General features: G+C 38.7%; 1 protein-coding gene across 3 annotated transcripts in view; it reads left to right on the top strand.

Moving 5' to 3' along the window:
- Ih (hyperpolarization activated cyclic nucleotide gated potassium channel Ih) overlaps positions 1-18447 on the top strand; it is a 93844-nt gene extending 75397 nt beyond the window's left edge. For 2 of the 3 annotated variants that reach the window (XM_090162509.1, XM_090162511.1), the window contains 6 exons: positions 4767-4850; positions 5935-6084; positions 11683-11901; positions 11965-12111; positions 15803-16046; positions 17484-18447. In XM_090162509.1, the coding sequence (XP_090018635.1) occupies positions 4767-4850; positions 5935-6084; positions 11683-11901; positions 11965-12111; positions 15803-16046; positions 17484-17989 (1350 nt within the window). In that variant the 3' untranslated portion in view covers positions 17990-18447. The remainder of the gene's footprint in view (positions 1-4766; positions 4851-5934; positions 6085-11682; positions 11902-11964; positions 12112-15802; positions 16047-17483) is intronic. The other variant, XM_090162510.1, reaches the window with a different exon arrangement.
- Positions 18448-19345: the final 898 nt, after the last annotated feature.

Genomic DNA, 19345 nt, shown 5'->3' with positions numbered 1-19345 from the left:
TGACACTGTTGTCTCCGAAAGGCAGATTTGTGTGTACTAAGGCCACTCCCACTATTTTTCATATGACTGCTTTACTAAGCCTACAGGCTACACGTATCGGATTGGGTTTTGTATAAAGTAAAATACCCAGTAACGCCCTTTTAAAGTAAATCAATGCTTTTTTGAAGTAGTAGGTCTCAAAAATTCGGCGCTTTTAAAGAAGAACTCAAAGATTAAAACAACACTAATAGGAACATATTATTGCAAAATTGTTTAAAGATTTAGTTAATTTGAATAGTTCAATGATTTCATAGAATTATCTCTCCAAAGGTGTAACAATATGGCCCTCATAAAATTTTATTATCATTGAAAAAGAAACGCCCCTCTTAATAAGTTGAAAAAGAAAGAAACGACCCTCTTAATAAGTTGAAAAAGAAAGAAACGACCCTCTTTTTAAGTTGAAAAAGAAAGAAACGACCCTCTTAATAAGTTGAAAAATAAAGAAACGACCCTCTTTTTAAGTTGAAAAAGAAAGAAACGACCCTCTTTTTAAGTTGAAAAAGAAAGAAACGACCCTCTTTTTAAGTTGAAAAAGAAAGAAACGACCCTCTTTTTAAGTTGAAAAAGAAAGAAACGACCCTCTTTTTAAGTTGAAAAATAAAGAAACGACCCTCTTTTTAAGTTGAAAAAGAAAGAAACGACCCTCTTTTTAAGTTGAAAAAGAAAGAAACGACCCTCTTAATAAGTTGAAAAAGAAAGAAACGACCCTCTTTTTAAGTTGAAAAAGAAAGAAACGACCCTCTTTTTAAGTTGAAAAAGAAAGAAACGACCCTCTTTTTAAGTTGAAAAAGAAAGAAACGACCCTCTTAATAAGTTGAAAAAGAAACGACCCTCTTAATAAGTTGAAAAAGAAACGCCCCTCTTAATAAGTTGAAAAAGAAACGCCCCTCTTAATAAGTTGAAAAAGAAACGCCCCTCTTAATAAGTTGAAAAAGAAACGCCCCTCTTAATAAGTTGAAAAAGAAACGCCCCTCTTAATAAGTTGAAAAAGAAAGAAACGACCCTCTTAATAAGTTGAAAAAGAAAGAAACGCCCCTCTTAATAAGTTGAAAAAGAAAGAAACGCCCCTCTTAATAAGTTGAAAAAGAAAGAAACGACCCTCTTAATAAGTTGAAAAAGAAAGAAACGCCCCTCTTAATAAGTTGAAAAAGAAAGAAACGCCCCTCTTAATAAGTTGAAAAAGAAACGCCCCTCTTAATAAGTTGAAAAAGAAAGAAACGACCCTCTTAATAAGTTGAAAAAGAAAGAAACGCCCCTCTTAATAAGTTGAAAAAGAAACGACCCTCTTTATAAGTTGAAAAAGAAATAAACGACCCTCTTTTTAAGTTGAAAAAGAAAGAAACGACCCTCTTTTTAAGTTGAAAAAGAAAGAAACGACCCTCTTTTTAAGTTGAAAAAGAAATAAACGACCCTCTTTTTAAGTTGAAAAATAAAGAAACGACCCTCTTTTTAAGTTGAAAAAGAAAGAAACGACCCTCTTTTTAAGTTGAAAAAGAAAGAAACGACCCTCTTTTTAAGTTGAAAAAGAAAGAAACGACCCTCTTTTTAAGTTGAAAAAGAAATAAACGACCCTCTTTTTAAGTTGAAAAATAAAGAAACGACCCTCTTTTTAAGTTGAAAAAGAAAGAAACGACCCTCTTTTTAAGTTGAAAAAGAAAGAAACGACCCTCTTAATAAGTTGAAAAAGAAAGAAACGACCCTCTTTTTAAGTTGAAAAAGAAAGAAACGACCCTCTTTTTAAGTTGAAAAAGAAAGAAACGACCCTCTTAATAAGTTGAAAAAGAAACGACCCTCTTAATAAGTTGAAAAAGAAACGCCCCTCTTAATAAGTTGAAAAAGAAACGACCCTCTTAATAAGTTGAAAAAGAAACGACCCTCTTAATAAGTTGAAAAAGAAACGCCCCTCTTAATAAGTTGAAAAAGAAACGCCCCTCTTAATAAGTTGAAAAATAAAGAAACGCCCCTCTTAATAAGTTGAAAAAGAAACGCCCCTCTTTATAAGTTGAAAAAGAAATAAACGACCCTCTTTATAAGTTGAAAAAGAAATAAACGACCCTCTTAATATATTAAAACAAGAAGAAACGCCCCTCTTATTATATTCTAAAGCATAAGCTAAAAAAGCCTATAGTTAAGTCAAATCATTTGTAAACAAGCAACACTGGCCTTATAAAGCAAACTCTGCAAGGTACATTTAAGGATCGGTACTCAACCATGAGTTCTGCGCCATCAGGGTTATTTTAGTGGCCTACAATTGTTTTCCCAATACAGGTGTCTGAAGCGCGCTTCTTCGATTCTAGGTAAGGTTGTGGAAGGACTAATTGCCGAAAGAAGGTGGTGCCATAATTATTGTTTTTTTTGTACAAAACTGATGACAATATTAGTGTCGTATTGAAATGATGAGACATTAGTGCACGTTTTGCCTGTTTTAGCTGTGGCTTGTGTTCCCCCACGCCTGCATCCCCCCGCATGTCATTTAACTCGAAATATTTTATTCAAAAAGTGGAGCAGATCACAATGAGCCCCTCCCCGATTGCTCAGCCATATGATAAAAGATACGCCCATTTTTACGAGCAAACTCTCTCTTTCTATCTCTCTATCTCTCTCTCTCCTCCCTTTTTGAGATTGTCACTTATTCTCTTCGTCCTTTTTGAGATGGTCCTAATTCTCACCGCCCTTTTTGAGATTATCACTTATTCTCTCCGCCCTTTTTGAGATTATCACTTATTCTCTCCGCCCTTTTTGAGATTATCACTTATTCTCTTCGCCCTTTTTGAGATTGTCACTTATTCTCTCCGCCCTTTGAGATTGTTCACTGTACCATTACTCTCGCTAGGTGGCAACAGCTTTCTTCCCAATTTGAATTATTTAGCACTATCAATCGAAAAAAGCAGAGAAAATTTAAACCGTACATTTCAAAAATATATAAAATTTCTCGAAATTTTTAGATGTTTAAAAATAATACCATTTTTTAGGAAAATATATACAAACATTTAATATAGCCTAAAAACTAAAATTTCTCGTAGCTCCGAAAATCTGAGTCATAATTTAAACCAACAATTTAACGTAGCTCGAAAATCTATTAATCGTTTTATAATATCTTGTAGAACCGGTCTAAATCTATGAGTCTGAATAAAATAGGTTTGGTATGGTCGAAAATATATGAATCGTTTTAAAATAATCGACAATCTACCAATGGCTTTAAAATACATTTTGAAGTAGTTGAAAATCTACGAATATTTTTAAATACCTTTTGAAATAGTCAAAAATCTACGAATGGTTTTAAAATATGTTTTGAAATAATGGAAAATCTATGCACCGTTTTAAAATACGTTTTGGAGTAGGCGAAAACCTATGAATCGTTTTTCAATACGTTTGGAAGCAGTCGAAAATCAAAGAATCGTTTTAAAATAGGTTTTGATGTGGTCGAATTTATACGAATCGTTTTAAAATAGCTGTCGTCGTGGTTGAAACCTACAAATCGTTTTAAAATAGGTTTTGACCTGGTCGAAAATCTACGAATCGTATTAAATAGGTTTCAACGTGGTCGAAAATCTACGAATAGTTTTTGAATACGTTTTGAAGTTGTCGAAAACCTACGAATCGTTTCAAAATAGGTTTTAATGTGATAGAAAATCTACGAATAGTGAAAAATATTAATATTTATAGTGATCCAGAAATATTAGAATCTTCACAAACAAACTAAAATTTTCTAAAATGTATAAGCTTCGTTAGCGACACTGCTGCCACGTAGTGATTATTCGGTGCATTAAACAATCTCTTCCATTTTTAAGTAAAGCGTTTTTGCACATACAACAGACACAAACACGTTTTTGAATCCACTTTGTTAGTAGCGATTTCCAATGGTTTTTTCGAAATCCAGATGTTTTTGGCAAATTTTCAACACCAATTTTTTGGACGGTTTGTTTTTGAAAACCCAAACCCGAAAATCTTTGATTGGGCCCATCCATCCCCCAAACTTTCGTTGTTTTGGTGTAACAATTAATTGTTGTTTTGTTCTAAATCGATGGATCCAGCTAAGTGTCCTTTAAACCCCCCGCCAACGAATCAAATTTTTTCTAACAAATAAACCTTCTTTTTCGAAATCCTCACATTTCTATTTATATCACATTAACTAGGCCTTAGCAGCACTTTTAATTATTTTCGTAGATTTTGAAAGTTTTGGGCTACTTAGATTTGTTTGCTAATTATTTAATTTAGATTTCAGAAATTTTATTTTTGCGTTGAATTTTTTTGAAACTGATTTTTATGATTTTCGCTAGAAAATATCCTTGAATTTTATTTTTATTCCCTTAAAAACAAAAAAAAAAACATAAACATCGCGAAGGAGAGGGGGAACGATCGATCGAAAGATTATTACGAAAATTATCGAATTAAATATAAATTGGCTGAATGATTCCCCTATAAACTAATCTAAAAATTACGATTTGAAAGAATTCTCCATTCTAACGTAAATTTATTAATAAATTCTTGCTTGCGATTAGTTAACAATTGGTCCATTAGATGGCACCACGTATTCGTGATCGATATATCTTGGATCTAAAATTATCCAAAAATGTTCAAGAAATCATATTAATGCGGCGTATTGGAACACAGTCTTAACAGAGTAGTGTAGATAGGATTTAAATTAAAATCCCCATTAACAACTTTAAAATTGAAAATATTTTTGATCGAAAAGCTAAGAATTGCAAAAGCTACTGTGTTTACAGATGCACAGCCTTGCGTCGTTGACTCAGGCTACGGGACCTTTTCATCTACTGTTTGAACACTGTGGGGAGCCCTGTGCAATCAAGGTGGGTCAGGGCTCGAAACCTACCATCAAATTAAAAACAATTAACTATTACATTAATCAAACTGAAATACCCTCCTCTCCTTAAAGTAATACCCGTTCAACCGATCAACCAACTAGAAACTTCCAATTAGAATTAAACCAAAGTTTGCGTAAATGTTGCCAAGACGTACGAGTAAGCTTCGGTTAATCTACTATATTTAGGATGATTCTTCAGCGTTAGTAGAAAACTTCTAAGCTACTCCGTAGCGTTTTATTAAGTGAAAATAAAAGCGATTTCATTTGCGATTCTATGAGAAAGAAGCTCTGTCGCAAGATGTGTCGTCTGCTAGATTCTTTTAACACGTTCCTGCCCTTTCAAAGACATATTTTCATCCTGGTTCTGGCAAATAATAGATCTACTCCAGTCGCCTCGACTCCAGTTGAACTTTTAGTCGTCTGCTATTACGATATACTAGTGCCATCTAGATCAAGCTAGTTGCAAAAATGTGAAATTAGTTGATCCATCAAAAATATAGAACTTAATAATGCATTTAGATTAGTTTTAATTAAATTATAAAGCCAGATGGCACCACTGAGACGGGCTTTCTTGCCAGATTTTACCGTATTAAAATTAAACTTTATCTCTGAATATAGCAAAGCTTACACGTACAACTAATGCAATATTTACACTAACGTACTCTTTACAAATTCCTAATTCCAATTTTATATAAAATTTCAATTAATTTGCTAGCCAATTTCACGCAATTTTTCTTATTTTTTTATTTATTTTCACGCAATTTATTTATTATTTTACGTAAGACTTAGTTAAATGGGAGTATTTAAATAAGTAGCCTAGGATGGTTATTCATAGATGGCGGATAACGCGTATTTTCCAAAAAAGGGTCGATGAGTCTGATATAGTCTGCGAGAGAATGAGAGAGATGGAGAGAAAGGGGGGAGGCTCAGACTCTTTCTGCCCCCCCCCCTCTCGTCACGCTGGTACTAACGACTTTTTTGCCTTTTTATTTGTCTCCCTTCCTTCGACCCTTCCCCCTTTTGACGTCTTTTTGCTGTATTTTACCGCCACCTGTCGATGACCACCGCAGTTTTTAAATATGGCCAGCGTCTTCATGAAAATATTTAATTTGCTATTTATGATGCTATTAATTGGACATTGGAGCGGATGTCTGCAATTTCTGGTTCCCATGCTGCAAGGGTTCCCTTCCAATTCTTGGGTGGCTATCAACGAGTTACAGGTAATTACCATCTTTTCTGTTCAACACTGCTACGAACGCCGCTAAATATTTGCGCCGAAATTGGGAGAAACGTGTATCTGTGTTTTAGGGTAAGGCTGAAAATCAATTTTATCTCAACCCCGCCGTATCGCACTGACAGTGATTGATATGCTAGTTCTTAAGGATCTTTAACCAAGTACTGATCCCCTTTCTTGCAGCCCTCAGCCAATCCGGTGTTGAAAGATAAAATGCTGTCCCCAAAGAATCCTTATTTTCATATCCTATTAGCTAAAATCACGCCCTCCAAACCGATAGTTTAAAATCAACCTAACGAACCCAGAAATGGGATAACCATCGTTTAAAAGGACTTTTGGAAAGTTTAAATCAACTTTTATCTTTCCCAGTTTCAGATCAAGCTCTATGTAGTAACGTTTTTCGGATAAATGTGTTTTACTTGAAACTAGTTTTCTGATAAAATTCTCGTTTTAAAGCAGTTTTTAGATTAAACGGCCGAGGTTATCCGGTTTTTATGTGAAACGACTGTAAAAATCCAGCTTTCAGTCTGAAACCGATAGTGGTAAACGGATTTTCAGATCAAAGTGGTAAACTAGGGCTTTGAGATAAACCTTTCCTTCGTTAACCGGTTTTCAATCAAACACCAATTTGATAAACCGGTTGTCAGATCAAACCTCCGTGGCAAACAGGCTTTTAGATAGAAACCCTGTTATAAACTAAGTTTTCAGAGCAAACCGCGGTGGTAAGTCATGCTTCAGACCAAACCGCGGTGGTAAGTCATGCTTCAGACCAAACCGCGGTGGTAAGTCATGCTTCAGACCAAACCGTGGTGGTAAGTCATGCTCCAGACCAAACCGCGGTTGTAAGTCATGCTCCAGACCAAACCGCGGTTGTAAGTCATGCTCCAGACCAAACCGCGGTTGTAAGTCATGCTTCAGACCAAACCGCGGTAGTAAATCATGCTTCAGACCAAACCGCGGTGGTAAGTCATGCTTCAGACCAAATCGCGGTGGTAAGTCATGCTTCAGACCAAACCGCGGTGGTAAGTCATGCTTCAAACCAAACCGCGGTAGTAAGTCATGCTTCAGACCAAACCTCTGTAACGCAGATGTTTGGATATTCAATTGAGTTTTTCACCCAAACACCTCCAATTCCTAAAAACATTCTTAAGTTAATTTTCTTAACCCATCCTTAAGATTTAAAAAAATAATTTAGGTCTTTCTCCCTAAGTACCAATGTGATAAACCGGTTGTCAGATCAAACCTCCGTGGCAAACAGGCTTTTAGATAGAAACCCTGTTATAAACTAAGTTTTCAGAGCAAACCGCGGTGGTAAGTCATGCTTCAGACCAAACCGCGGTGGTAAGTCATGCTTCAGACCAAACCGCGGTGGTAAGTCATGCTTCAGACCAAACCGCGGTGGTAAGTCATGCTTCAGACCAAACCGCGGTGGTAAGTCATGCTTCAGACCAAACCGCGGTTGTAAGTCATGCTTCAGACCAAACCGCGGTGGTAAGTCGTGCTTCAGACCAAACCGCGGTGGTAAGTCGTGCTTCAGACCAAACCGCGGTGGTAAGTCGTGCTTCAGACCAAACCGCGGTGGTAAGTCGTGCTTCAGACCAAACCGTGGTAGTAAGTCGTGCTTCAGACCAAACCGCGGTAGTAAGTCGTGCTTCAGACCAAACCGCGGTAGTAAGTTGTGCTTCAGACCAAACAGCGGTGGTAAGTCGTGCTTCAGACCAAACAGCGGTGGTAAGTCGTGCTTCAGACCAAACAGCGGTGGTAAGTCGTGCTTCAGACCAAACCGCGGTAGTAAGTCGTGCTTCAGACCAAACCGCGGTAGTAAGTCGTGCTTCAGACCAAACCGCGGTAGTAAGTCGTGCTTCAGACTAAACCGCGGTAGTAAGTCGTGCTTCAGACCAAACCGCGGTAGTAAGTCGTGCTTCAGACTAAACCGCGGTAGTAAGTCGTGCTTCAGACCAAACCGCGGTAGTAAGTCGTGCTTCAGACTAAACCGCGGTAGTAAGTCGTGCTTCAGACCAAACCGCGGTAGTAAGTCGTGCTTCAGACCAAACCGCGGTAGTAAGTCGTGCTTCAGACCAAACCGCGGTAGTAAGTCGTGCTTCAGACCAAACCGCGGTGGTAAGTCAGGCTTCAGACCAAACCTCTGTAACGCAGATGTTTCAATTGAGTTTTCACCCAAACACCTCCAATTCCTAAAACATTCTTAAGTTAATTTTCTTAACCCATCCTTAAGATTTAAAAAATTTAGGTCTTTCTCCCTAAGTACCAATAAATGCATTCTTGGTGGTATTGAGTCAATAATGTATGTAAGGCAGTTTTATATTTTCTCTGTTGTTATCTTATTTTTGAAACTAAATCAAGACTAATAAAACGTATCCAGGTACTATAAATAAGCCTTTCTCCTAAAGAGGAGCTTCTGAACGTTTTTTTACGACGATGAGAGCCATAAAAAGGCTACTGGTTGACAGGGAAATAAAGTGCCTCTTGCTCATCCTCGACGCTCAAAGGAAGCGATCGGTGGCTATCCCATTTTGTTGGCTTCTTTTATAGAGGCTCCTCGCTGAATTCAAAGTAGTTGGTTTCCAGAACTTCCGGTAACTGTTCAGCAGTGTCGTTAATGTTTATCTCGGTCAAGTATACGACGCTCAGATTATAGACAATCGAGATATGTTTATGAATTGAGGTCCCTTGTGAGTTTTTATGATTAGCGTAGCCAATAATGGTTTATTTTCTATTAAAGGGGAATAGTCACCAAAACCAAAATTTTCGAGGTTTTTTTACAGAATGATAGAAAATATATTAATGATTATGTCCCTGAAATTTTATAGTTATTGGAAGAGTATTTAAAAAGTTACGCTACTTTTTCCGCAACCTACATCAAACGGCTACAAAAATTTCAGAAATCGCGGTTAAACCTACGTGCAGCGCCAAAAGAATGAAGCGGCAAAAATTTTAAAAAAGGGTGGCGTGTAAGGCATTTTAAAAACACGACAAACTACAATCTAGGAATATAACTCGGTTATAGCCAAGGAGAATGTCGTAGCAGACGACAGTTCCGACCGAAAAACGATAAAACCGGGGAAATTAATATTTCGTTCACGAGATGGCGCTGCAGGTAGGTTCTGAGATTCTCGAGTCGGGGCGGATAAAACACGAAATTTGGTTGCTAATAATAAATCAAATACTGGAAATATTATCATGAAATTTTTTGTATAACCATTTTCGGACGTCCTGTATCCATTTCCCTTTAAGAGATAATGAATATGTGGATTTTTAGCGTGGCTCCCAACCCCGCCAAGGGCCTTATGCCGGAAGAGTAAGCTCCTTCCCCAACCAAAAAACCAAATCGATGGTTCCCTAAGACTTACTATACCGCCTTCCGAAGCGATTGAAGCGCAAGCCGGTGACGTTTTTCCTTCCCCTTCTCATGACTAGACCTTAATGGCTGAGGATCGTCTCAACATAACCAATCTCCCGAAGAATAAACAGTGACGGATTAACTACCAACCGGGCTCCTAGGTTTGGTTTGAGTTTTATTAGGGCCGCTCTGACCTTTAACCTCGTCTGGGACCTTCCTACTTTTTGAAAAGCTCCAGGACCCCTAGGTTTAAGCGTATTCAGCCTACTGCATAATCCGTCACTGACAAGGAGAATACCCGAGGTGTAAAAACACGATTTGGTTCAAATTCGGGGGTTTGGTACACCTTCGTGTAACTTGAAAAACCCTTAAGGGAAATGTCTCCATAGGCAACCGTTTTGCCATGGCAACCAAAAATGTTTTTGACAACACAAAATGGAAATTTTCCCATTGAATATAACATGGGAATCTGACCAATTTTAAGAGCCCCTGTAAAAAAAATTTAAATTTTTTAAAATGCTAAAAATAGAAAATATAAATAAAAAAATAATGAAAAAGTTCGAAATTGATTAAAATTTTTACAGAGAGAGAGTACCCTTACAATTGGTCAGATTCCAATGTTATATTCAATGGGAAAATTTCCTATTGGTTTTGTCAAAAACATTTTTGGTTGCCATGACAAAACGGTTGCCTATGGAGACATTTCCCTTTAGCCTTTTTCAAGTAACATGGTCTACCAAACCCCCGAGTTTGAACAAAATCGGTGTGTTACACCTCGGGTCGTCTCCTTGTGAGTATAAATGTATACATTCTTGATTTAGGTTAAACGAAAATATTTATTATAATTTGATACAGTTGTGTGTGTGACCCCTTAGAACAGTATGTTGGATCTTAACCCGAGTATAGCGAGATAATTTCGTTTCGAGTTATCACTACGCATCGTAGAGAAAATTTGATTTCTGACATTTCAAATTGTTTTCCAATATAATCAAGTTTTTCCCTTTAATTTTAAATACCACTAAAACATCCTTCAATATAATCAAGTTCTCCGTTCAATTTTAATTAATACATTATTAAATTAAGCGAGATCATATAATTTCTACGAGAGCCCCTAAAACTCTCCTGATAGCCGGAACTAGAGTTGGGGCGAGACAGCGAGGGGTAGCAGCGGCAGCCATGGATAAAAAGATGGATAATATCTACGTTCGCTTCTGCAGCAGAGCATGAAAATCTCTTCTCCAGATGAGAGATAACCTGCCATTGAGTCCATAGAGCAGTGGTTCTCAAATCTTGGAACCCCATTTCAGTTTCAAATATATCGTGGAACCTTGGAGCAACAAACACAGCACTCCACACAAGGAGAACGCAACCCGTCAAAATCGTGTATTTTCTCGTGTACATTTTTCATTGGTTAGACGCTTTAGCGTCTGCTGCCGTCGGAAAGGGGAAAATTTAGAAATTGTCTTCCCCCTTTCTGTAAATCGTTCAGTGTTAAGGTTCGTCCAATGTTTAAAGGCTAGCTGAGTTCTCCTTGTGTGGGGCGCTGTGTGTTTGTTGCTCCTTGGTGGAACCCACGCTTGAAAAAAAGTTCGGTATTTTAATTTTTTCGGCCGAGCATAATTCTATGCCCTGGGGTTCTATGGAGCCCCATTTTAGAATCACTGCCATAGAGCATGCATTAAGTACTGAACTAGTTTCGCTATGACCGACAGGGATTTGATTTGGGACTGGAAGAACTGCTACGTGGGGCTTTCTAGGTGATATGGATGGAAAAAGCGATACCAGAAACTATTGGGAACTATCTTAGACGTATTCTGAGATTATTATAACACGAACGTTAACGGACCTAGTACCACATTGGGTCAGTTTTTATATACCGCTGCGTCTGGGATATCATTCATTCTATATTACCTGTAGTCAAGGATCGAATTCGAATTCACAGCCTCGCGCTTGCTCAATAGCGTTTACCCACTGCCCGCCGGAACTCCTAAAAATTAAGATCCATAGTTACCATGGTAACCAACTATATAAAGCGCCCTACAGCAACCGATGGAGGTTAATTCTTCGAAGGTCAAGTGTCGGAAGTGGGTAATCGCTTCGTTACAAAATAGTCAATCAGAAAGGTCTCTGAATTCGAATCTAGGATACGGAGTTCTATACTGTATTATCTTTGAGAACTCAATTAAGACTAAAGATGGCGTTTTTGATCGTCTCTTTTCGTAGCAATCATATTGGTTGGAGCAATATTCTTGGGCCTTATTCAAGGCCATGTCGCACATGCTATGCATCGGATACGGGCGATTTCCGCCACATAGTTTGACGGATATGTGGCTGACTTTGCTCAGTATGATCAGCGGGGCGACCTGCTACGCTCTCTTTCTCGGACACACCACCAACTTGATACAATCGCTAGATTCGTCCAGACGACAATACAGGGAAAAGGTAACTATGAGGCTTAACGTTGAGCGAGCTCGCCTCTTCTACATAACGATTTTCCCTTTGCAGTTAAAACAAGTCGAAGAGTACATGGCCTATCGAAAGCTGCCTCGCATTTTGAGGCACAGAATCACGGACTATTTCGAGCATCGATACCAGGGTAAATTCTTCAACGAAGACAGCATTCTGGACGAGCTTTCTGAGAGGCTAAGAGAGGTAACGCTCCTTACACGTTTGTTTATTTGTTTGCGTAAAAGTAAACAAATATTATATTTTTATAAATAATGTTTAATAATCGTATCTTTACGTAAATCTGAACATTATAGTTATTATTTTTCTATCAGTAAGAATGTATTGAGTTTAAAACAGAATACGAAGCCGCAGTTTGGCATCTGTTTTCATGATACCCAGATGATAATCTCCGCCTACACACAGACAAAGCCTGCGATTGTACAGCAGTCTTTGGCCCGTCCGGTTCAAAGGGTGAAATATTACACGAGGAAAAGCGGAGGGGCGTGGTTTTTATTGCGGGAATCACGAAGCCAATTGGCTGCTGCTAGCATACCCTCTGTTCACTTGAATACATTTTTGATATTGAATTTATACGTTTGTTGTTATATTTAAACAGATATCACGAGTTTATTGATGTCTAATCGGATATCACGAGTTTATTGATGTTTAATCGGATATCACGAGTTTATTGATGTCTAATCGGATATCACGAGTTTATTGATGTCTAATCGGATATCACGAGTTTATTGATGTCTAATCGGATATCACGAGTTTATTGATGTCTAATCGGATATCAAGAGTTTATTGATGTCTAATCGGATATCAAGAGTTTATTTATGTCTAATCGGATATCAAGAGTTTATTGATATAATAATAATTTCATAATTTAAGGTGAAACTGACGTACGTTAAGTAGTAGACCCTGACAATAGATGGGGTAAGAACTCCCTTAGGCTCAAGGTGTACTGACTAGTTAGGATAAAATAAGCATCTTTACATGAAAACCATTGACTTTTATTTTGTTGTTATACGTGTTTAGATAAGTTATATCCCATATAATCAAATTCCCATTCGACCGAATCAATATATAGCCCATATATTTATAAAAATAGTACGAAAGTTGGCGGGGTCCCATTCAACCGAATTAAGTAATATCTGATATGGTAGGTTGGATTAATATCGGATTGGACAATACTAGGTGCGTTTGGCTAGGTACTGTCCTCTAGGTTGCGTTATAGACGGCCCATCGTGATAGCAAGAATGAGGTTGGGGTGGCGCCACATGCTCCCAGCGCTCGAGCGAAGACAGTGCGCGGCGCCGTTAGGCGCCATTACTTAGATTACATTGCACGTTTTATAAGTCAAACCGACACTAAAGACATAGTATAGGGTATATTATAGGCTATACTATACGCTATAGTTCTGTTTAAGCTTAGGTAAGGTTAGGTTAGGATAGGTTAAAATACGTCAAAATCGTATGATTCTGCCGAATGGGAATTCAGTCGTATGGAAATTCGCTTGTATGAATTTTCCCATACGACCGAATTCCCATTTGACCGAATGTATAGTATTTGTATGTATTGTATCTTTTATATATGTATATCAAAATGTATCACTAACATTATTGAATGAAAACCGCGCAAAACGTGGTTTTCGGTCGATTGGAATTTGGTTCAATTGTACATTCGGACGAATGGGATTCGGTCCAATGGTATTCAATCGTTTAGATATATCGAAATTATAATCGATTGTATAACATTTTCCTAAAAACTATGTAATATAGAGTTCTGAAATTTGGAGAGTATATTTATTGTCAAGGGAAATTTTTAATACATAAATTTAAGAAAAATCGTAAGCGATTTCGTAGTTTAAAAAATATTTTATAAGCATCAGACAATGATAAAGTTTTAGAGAGTACACTCGGACCTACAAATCAAATTAATTTCATCGGAAAAGGTCAATTTTTATTTAGATATTACGTCATGAACAAAAACTAGTTTGTACTACCTAATTTAGCTTTGGTGGAGTCATTTCTAAATTAAGTTATAAGCATAACACTGTTCAGTGTACCAACGAATAAGATTTTTATTAAATCAAAAAAAATTGATGTTTCTATCAAATACAATTAATAAAAAGGATAAAATTGAATATGTTGCTCTTACGTCACAAAACACCGCTTTTTTAGTATATTCTTCGCACGCGCGATTTGCACGCGAGCTGGCTGGAAAAACCTATATTCCTCTGGTAACCATAGACTTGTAAGAGACTGCGACGTAAAAGGCTACATATTCTATTTTTTACTTATTATTCATTTTATTTTATAGAAACATCTATTGGCCATTAAAGACATACTAGATAAGACAAAATGTTTTTTTTGCGAATTTTAGTGCTTTGTCAAAAGGTTTTCTTTTTCATTTATTATTTAAAGCCACGTCTGTATTTAAAGTAATTCTGACAAGTTATTCATTTAAGTAAAGTATGGAACAGAGCGTGTCTATGCTAGAGTTATTTTTCGGTGAAGGCAATCTTAATGCTAGTAGCCCTAGACAATTGTTCAGAAAGAGCTATCCTAATATATAAAGGACCTAATCACCACACTGTCCTCCAAGTTGTTCGTGACTTTGAAATATATGTTAATGTCAATCCGAAGTTCTAAGAACCGGGTTACCATACGACCAACATGGAAGATATTATTCTGGCCTATTTGATGCTTACCCTCGACCGCTAGCAACGACTTGGGATTGTCAATTGGTTACATCTGTAAAGTTCTTGACCACCACCACCACTACATGGGATATGGCACGAAGATTTGACTTTTTCAACTACTGGTAGTATCTGATGAATGCTCTTACTCAAGAAATGACCCATTCACCACCAGAACCAACACATGTGGAGTGATGTCAATCTTCACAGGATATTTCCTCATCTCATAAAGAACAATTTAGGTTAAATATTTGGGCAGGTCTGGCCGGAAATCGTCTTATTGGACCGTTTTTTCTTCCACCTCGTCGTAATGAGCAGAACGTATTGGCCTTTTTACAAAACGAAGTTGCGAACGAGTTGGAAAAACTTTCATTGGCCTATGTTCGACGACTTTCATTTCGGCAGGACGGTGCTCCAGCACATCAACAGCGTGATGTTGTGGATTGGCTTAAATGGTCCCGTTCCTTGACCTGTAATAAAGCACAATATCACTATGCTTTATTCATGGAAAAATAGCACGTCCTGATGTATCTCGTAGGTCTTGCATGTCTAATTGTAGAATAAAAAAACTTATTTGTGTGGTACACTAAATCGTATTATGCTTATAACTTAATTTATGGAGTAACAACGGACTTTTGTTCATGACGTAATATCAAAGTGAAAATTTACCTTATCCGATGGAACAAATTTATTGTTGTAGGTTCGAGAGTACGCTCTTCAACTTTTTCATTAAATCGTTTGTCTTAAGTCTATCGGTGGAAAAAATAATTTTCCGATTTTTGACATTGACCAATTAAAAAGTTATTTTTCCCATAAATATACCCCGAAAATTTAGAACTCTAGATTAAATTGTTTTTGAGAAAATATATATGACGTAATTGCCAAATATTATAGCTAAAGGGGACTTGAAATCCATATTTTAAATAATTTTTAAAAAAATAATAAAATTTTATATGGAATACACTTAAGTGCAGATCCTAAATTACCTTTTAAGTTGGTTAAGTTTATAAAAAATTAGACTCGGTTTCAGGTTTTTTCTTTAATTACGGACTTCGTTTTCTTTGGCGCTATCAATATTGGTAAATTCGCATCCTGAATCGGTTATCGATAAAACCGATACGATAACAGTTATCATCCCAGACACTGAGCTCGGCGGTGCATTTGACTAATTCTGGATAATTTTTCATCTGGTAGGATGTAATAAACTACAATTGCCGTTCGCTGGTAGCATCGGTGCCTTTCTTCTCCAATGCGGATCATAATTTCGTCAATGACGTGGTGACGAAACTTAAGTACGAAGTCTTCCAACCGGGCGACGTCATCATCAAGGAAGGGACGCTCGGCACCAAAATGTACTTCATTCAGGAAGGAATTGTCGACATTGTAATGAGCAATGGGGAAGTGGCCACCAGCTTATCCGACGGCTCCTACTTCGGAGGTAACCCATCTCACCTTTTTTTTCTACCCTCCACAATATATATTCTGAATTGTGCCCCAGCTAGTTGAGTTGATCGTATGCGAGGTGATTATCTCTCCCCAAGATTTTTCACAGGCCCTTCTTTGCTGTCCTTTGTATTCCCCCTTACAAAACACGAGAGGGGTGCTCCCCCCAATCTCTATCTCTATCTCTCTCTCTCTCCCTCCGATCTCTTGGTCCAGGCCCTTCTTTGCAGTCCTTTGTATTCCCCCTTACAAAACACGAGAGGGGTGCTCCCCCAATCTCTATCTCTGCCTCCGGTCTCTTGGTCCAGGCCCTTCTTTGCAGTCCTTTGTATTCCCCCTTACAAAACACGAGAGGGGTGCTCCCCCCAATCTCTATCTCTATCTCTCTCTCTCTCCGGTCTCTTGGTCCAGGCCCTTCTTTGCAGTCCTTTGTATTCCCCCTTACAAAACACGAGAGGGGTGCTCCCCCAATCTCTATCTCTGCCTCCGGTCTCTTGGTCCAGGCCCTTCTTTGCAGTCCTTTGTATTCCCCCTTACAAAACACGAGAGGGGTGCTCCCCCCAATCTCTATCTCTATCTCTCTCTCTCTCCGGTCTCTTGGTCCAGGCCCTTCTTTGCAGTCCTTTGTATTCCCCCTTACAAAACACGAGAGGGGTGCTCCCCCCAATCTCTATCTCTCTCTCTCCGGTCTCTTGGTCCAGGCCCTTCTTTGCAGTCCTTTGTATTCCCCCTTACAAAACACGAGAGGGGTGCTCCCCCCAATCTCTATCTCTCTCTCTCCGGTCTCTTGGTCCAGGCCCTTCTTTGCAGTCCTTTGTATTCCCCCTTACAAAACACGAGAGGGGTGCTCCCCCCAATCTCTATCTCTATCTCTCTCTCTCTCCCTCCGATCTCTTGGTCCAGGCCCTTCTTTGCAGTCCTTTGTATTCCCCCTTACAAAACACGAGAGGGGTGCTCCCCCAATCTCTATCTCTGCCTCCGGTCTCTTGGTCCAGGCCCTTCTTTGCAGTCCTTTGTATTCCCCCTTACAAAACACGAGAGGGGTGCTCCCCCCAATCTCTATCTCTCTCTCTCCGGTCTCTTGGTCCAGGCCCTTCTTTGCAGTCCTTTGTATTCCCTCTTACAAAACACGAGAGGGGTGCTCCCCCCAATCTCTATCTCTATCTCTCTCTCTCTCCGATCTCTTGGTCCAGGCCCTTCTTTGCAGTCCTTTGTATTCCCCCTTACAAAACACGAGAGGGGTGCTCCCCCCAATCTCTATCTCTATATCTCTCTCTCTCCGGTCTCTTGGTCCAGGCCCTTCTTTGCAGTCCTTTGTATTCCCCCTGATAGTTAAGATTTATTTTTGTTTTTACTATTATCAGCTTATGACACGAAGTACAAACGGGCACAAATTAAATTGGTATAAACGTTGCGTTCCTAACCATTTCAGAGATTTGCTTGCTGACCAACGCGCGTCGAGTAGCCAGTGTCCGAGCCGAGACCTACTGCAACCTGTTTTCCCTATCGGTGGAACATTTCAACGCCGTCTTGGACATGTACCCGGTCATGAGGCGCACGATGGAATCCATCGCCGCCGAACGCCTGAACAAGATCGGCAAAAACCCGAGCATCGTCAGCCAACGAGAAGACCTGCAGAGCGACCTCAACGCCGTGACGGCGCTGCTGCAGACGACCACGCAGCTACAGAGCCAGAGCCCCGGATCCAGCGATGACTCTGCCGAGAAGAACACCCTGTCCGTCGGCCGGGCCTTGAAACACTTGCCCCGCCCCAAATCCGAAAGCTGCTTCCCCCGAATGGACTTGGGACCCCCCTCGAACGAAAACACCATTCACAGATCGGAAACTTTCTACCAGTCGCTGTCGAGTACGCCGGCCGAGACGATATTTCACGTCACGCGCGTCCCGTCGAACGAGGGCGTGGCTTCCGAGTTATAACGCGACGACCAAAAATTACCCATTCGTAACGAAGGCGACGTACAATTTCGATAAACCGTGCGGGTACGTTTTGTACCATTTATTGAATATAATAATAATTCCGGGTGATACCAAGCAATAAACTAACCCGTTAAAACTCGTCGTCAGCGAGACTCGTGAAAAAAAACCCATTTATAAAAGTACATTGAACATAGATGGCTTTGTATATCTAAATATGCTTGGGCATATCGTCAAGTGTTAACACGATAGAAGTTTGGAACGCTTCGGACAATAGAGAATCAAATATAAAATATATATTTAAAGCAACACTCGAACTTCACGTAAAACGAGGGTTTTTATTATTTCGTTGGTGTGTGGATAGATTTATCGAAGTAGGTTATAAACAAATTGACTGTTAAATGAACCCCCTCCCGTGATGGGTGAGGGCGAGCTTAGCTATTGTTAAAGCGACGTTGACGTAACTTAAGTACCAATCCAGGTTTAGACCCGATTTCTCGATTATTGAATTTTTTGTACGTTACTAAAGTTGGGACGTGGTCGTTTTATTAAAAAAGAAGCGTTGTTTATGCACACAGCCAGATGAGTCATGGAAAACTCTTATTGCGTGGTAAAAAAATCACAGAGGTTACATCTCGGATTACTTATAAATTAGAGTGAGTCATCGGTAACTAGGAATCGTTACGATTGAAATAAGCCAGTGTAAGTCATGAACTCGTAAAAACAAGCCATATATCACGAGGGAACCACAACTATGGTATATTAAAAATTTATTTAAACAACCACAAAACCCCTAATTTGTTAATTTTAAAGAGGTTTGGTTATACCGGAAATAAGAAGAACAAAATGGCGGACAAAAGTCATAAGCAACATTTCTTGGCTATCCCATAAAACTTGCATTTAACTCTTAACTACCAGTACAGTATATTAAGTCTATAATATCACGAGTGCATGAACTGAAGTTCTAATAACCGTCTCTCTAGTTCTTAAATATTCAGTGAATGTAGTTGCCCTGAATTCCTTAGCAATATTTCTGACCTTGCGAACTTCATTTCAAGCGCTTCCGGTAATGTGGACTCATTGCTGTCCAAGCAACGGCACCCAACCCAATCTCTCATCGAACTTTGTACCAACTATCATTTCATTAGTTTTCGTCCCTATTGAAAGAATAGCGTTCAACAATAAAACAGCGCGAATAGTAAATTACAATTTGGTATTTTACATGGTGTAATACTTCTTAATACCGTTAGCAAAATTGTAATTTTAATATTGTGAAGTCTATAAAAGTCGAACTAACAATAGCGCAATGCGATGCTAGATTGGGTTGGAAACGAATCTCGTTGCTATGGAAACCCTGAC

Source organism: Leiobunum rupestre, chromosome 11 (assembly GCF_980474605.1).
Source record: "Leiobunum rupestre chromosome 11, qqLeiRupe1.1.hap1, whole genome shotgun sequence".
In the NCBI taxonomy this organism is placed as follows: domain Eukaryota; kingdom Metazoa; phylum Arthropoda; class Arachnida; order Opiliones; family Sclerosomatidae; genus Leiobunum; species Leiobunum rupestre.
Note: the sequence above shows the minus strand (reverse complement) of the source record. Positions and strands in the feature narration are given on the sequence as shown.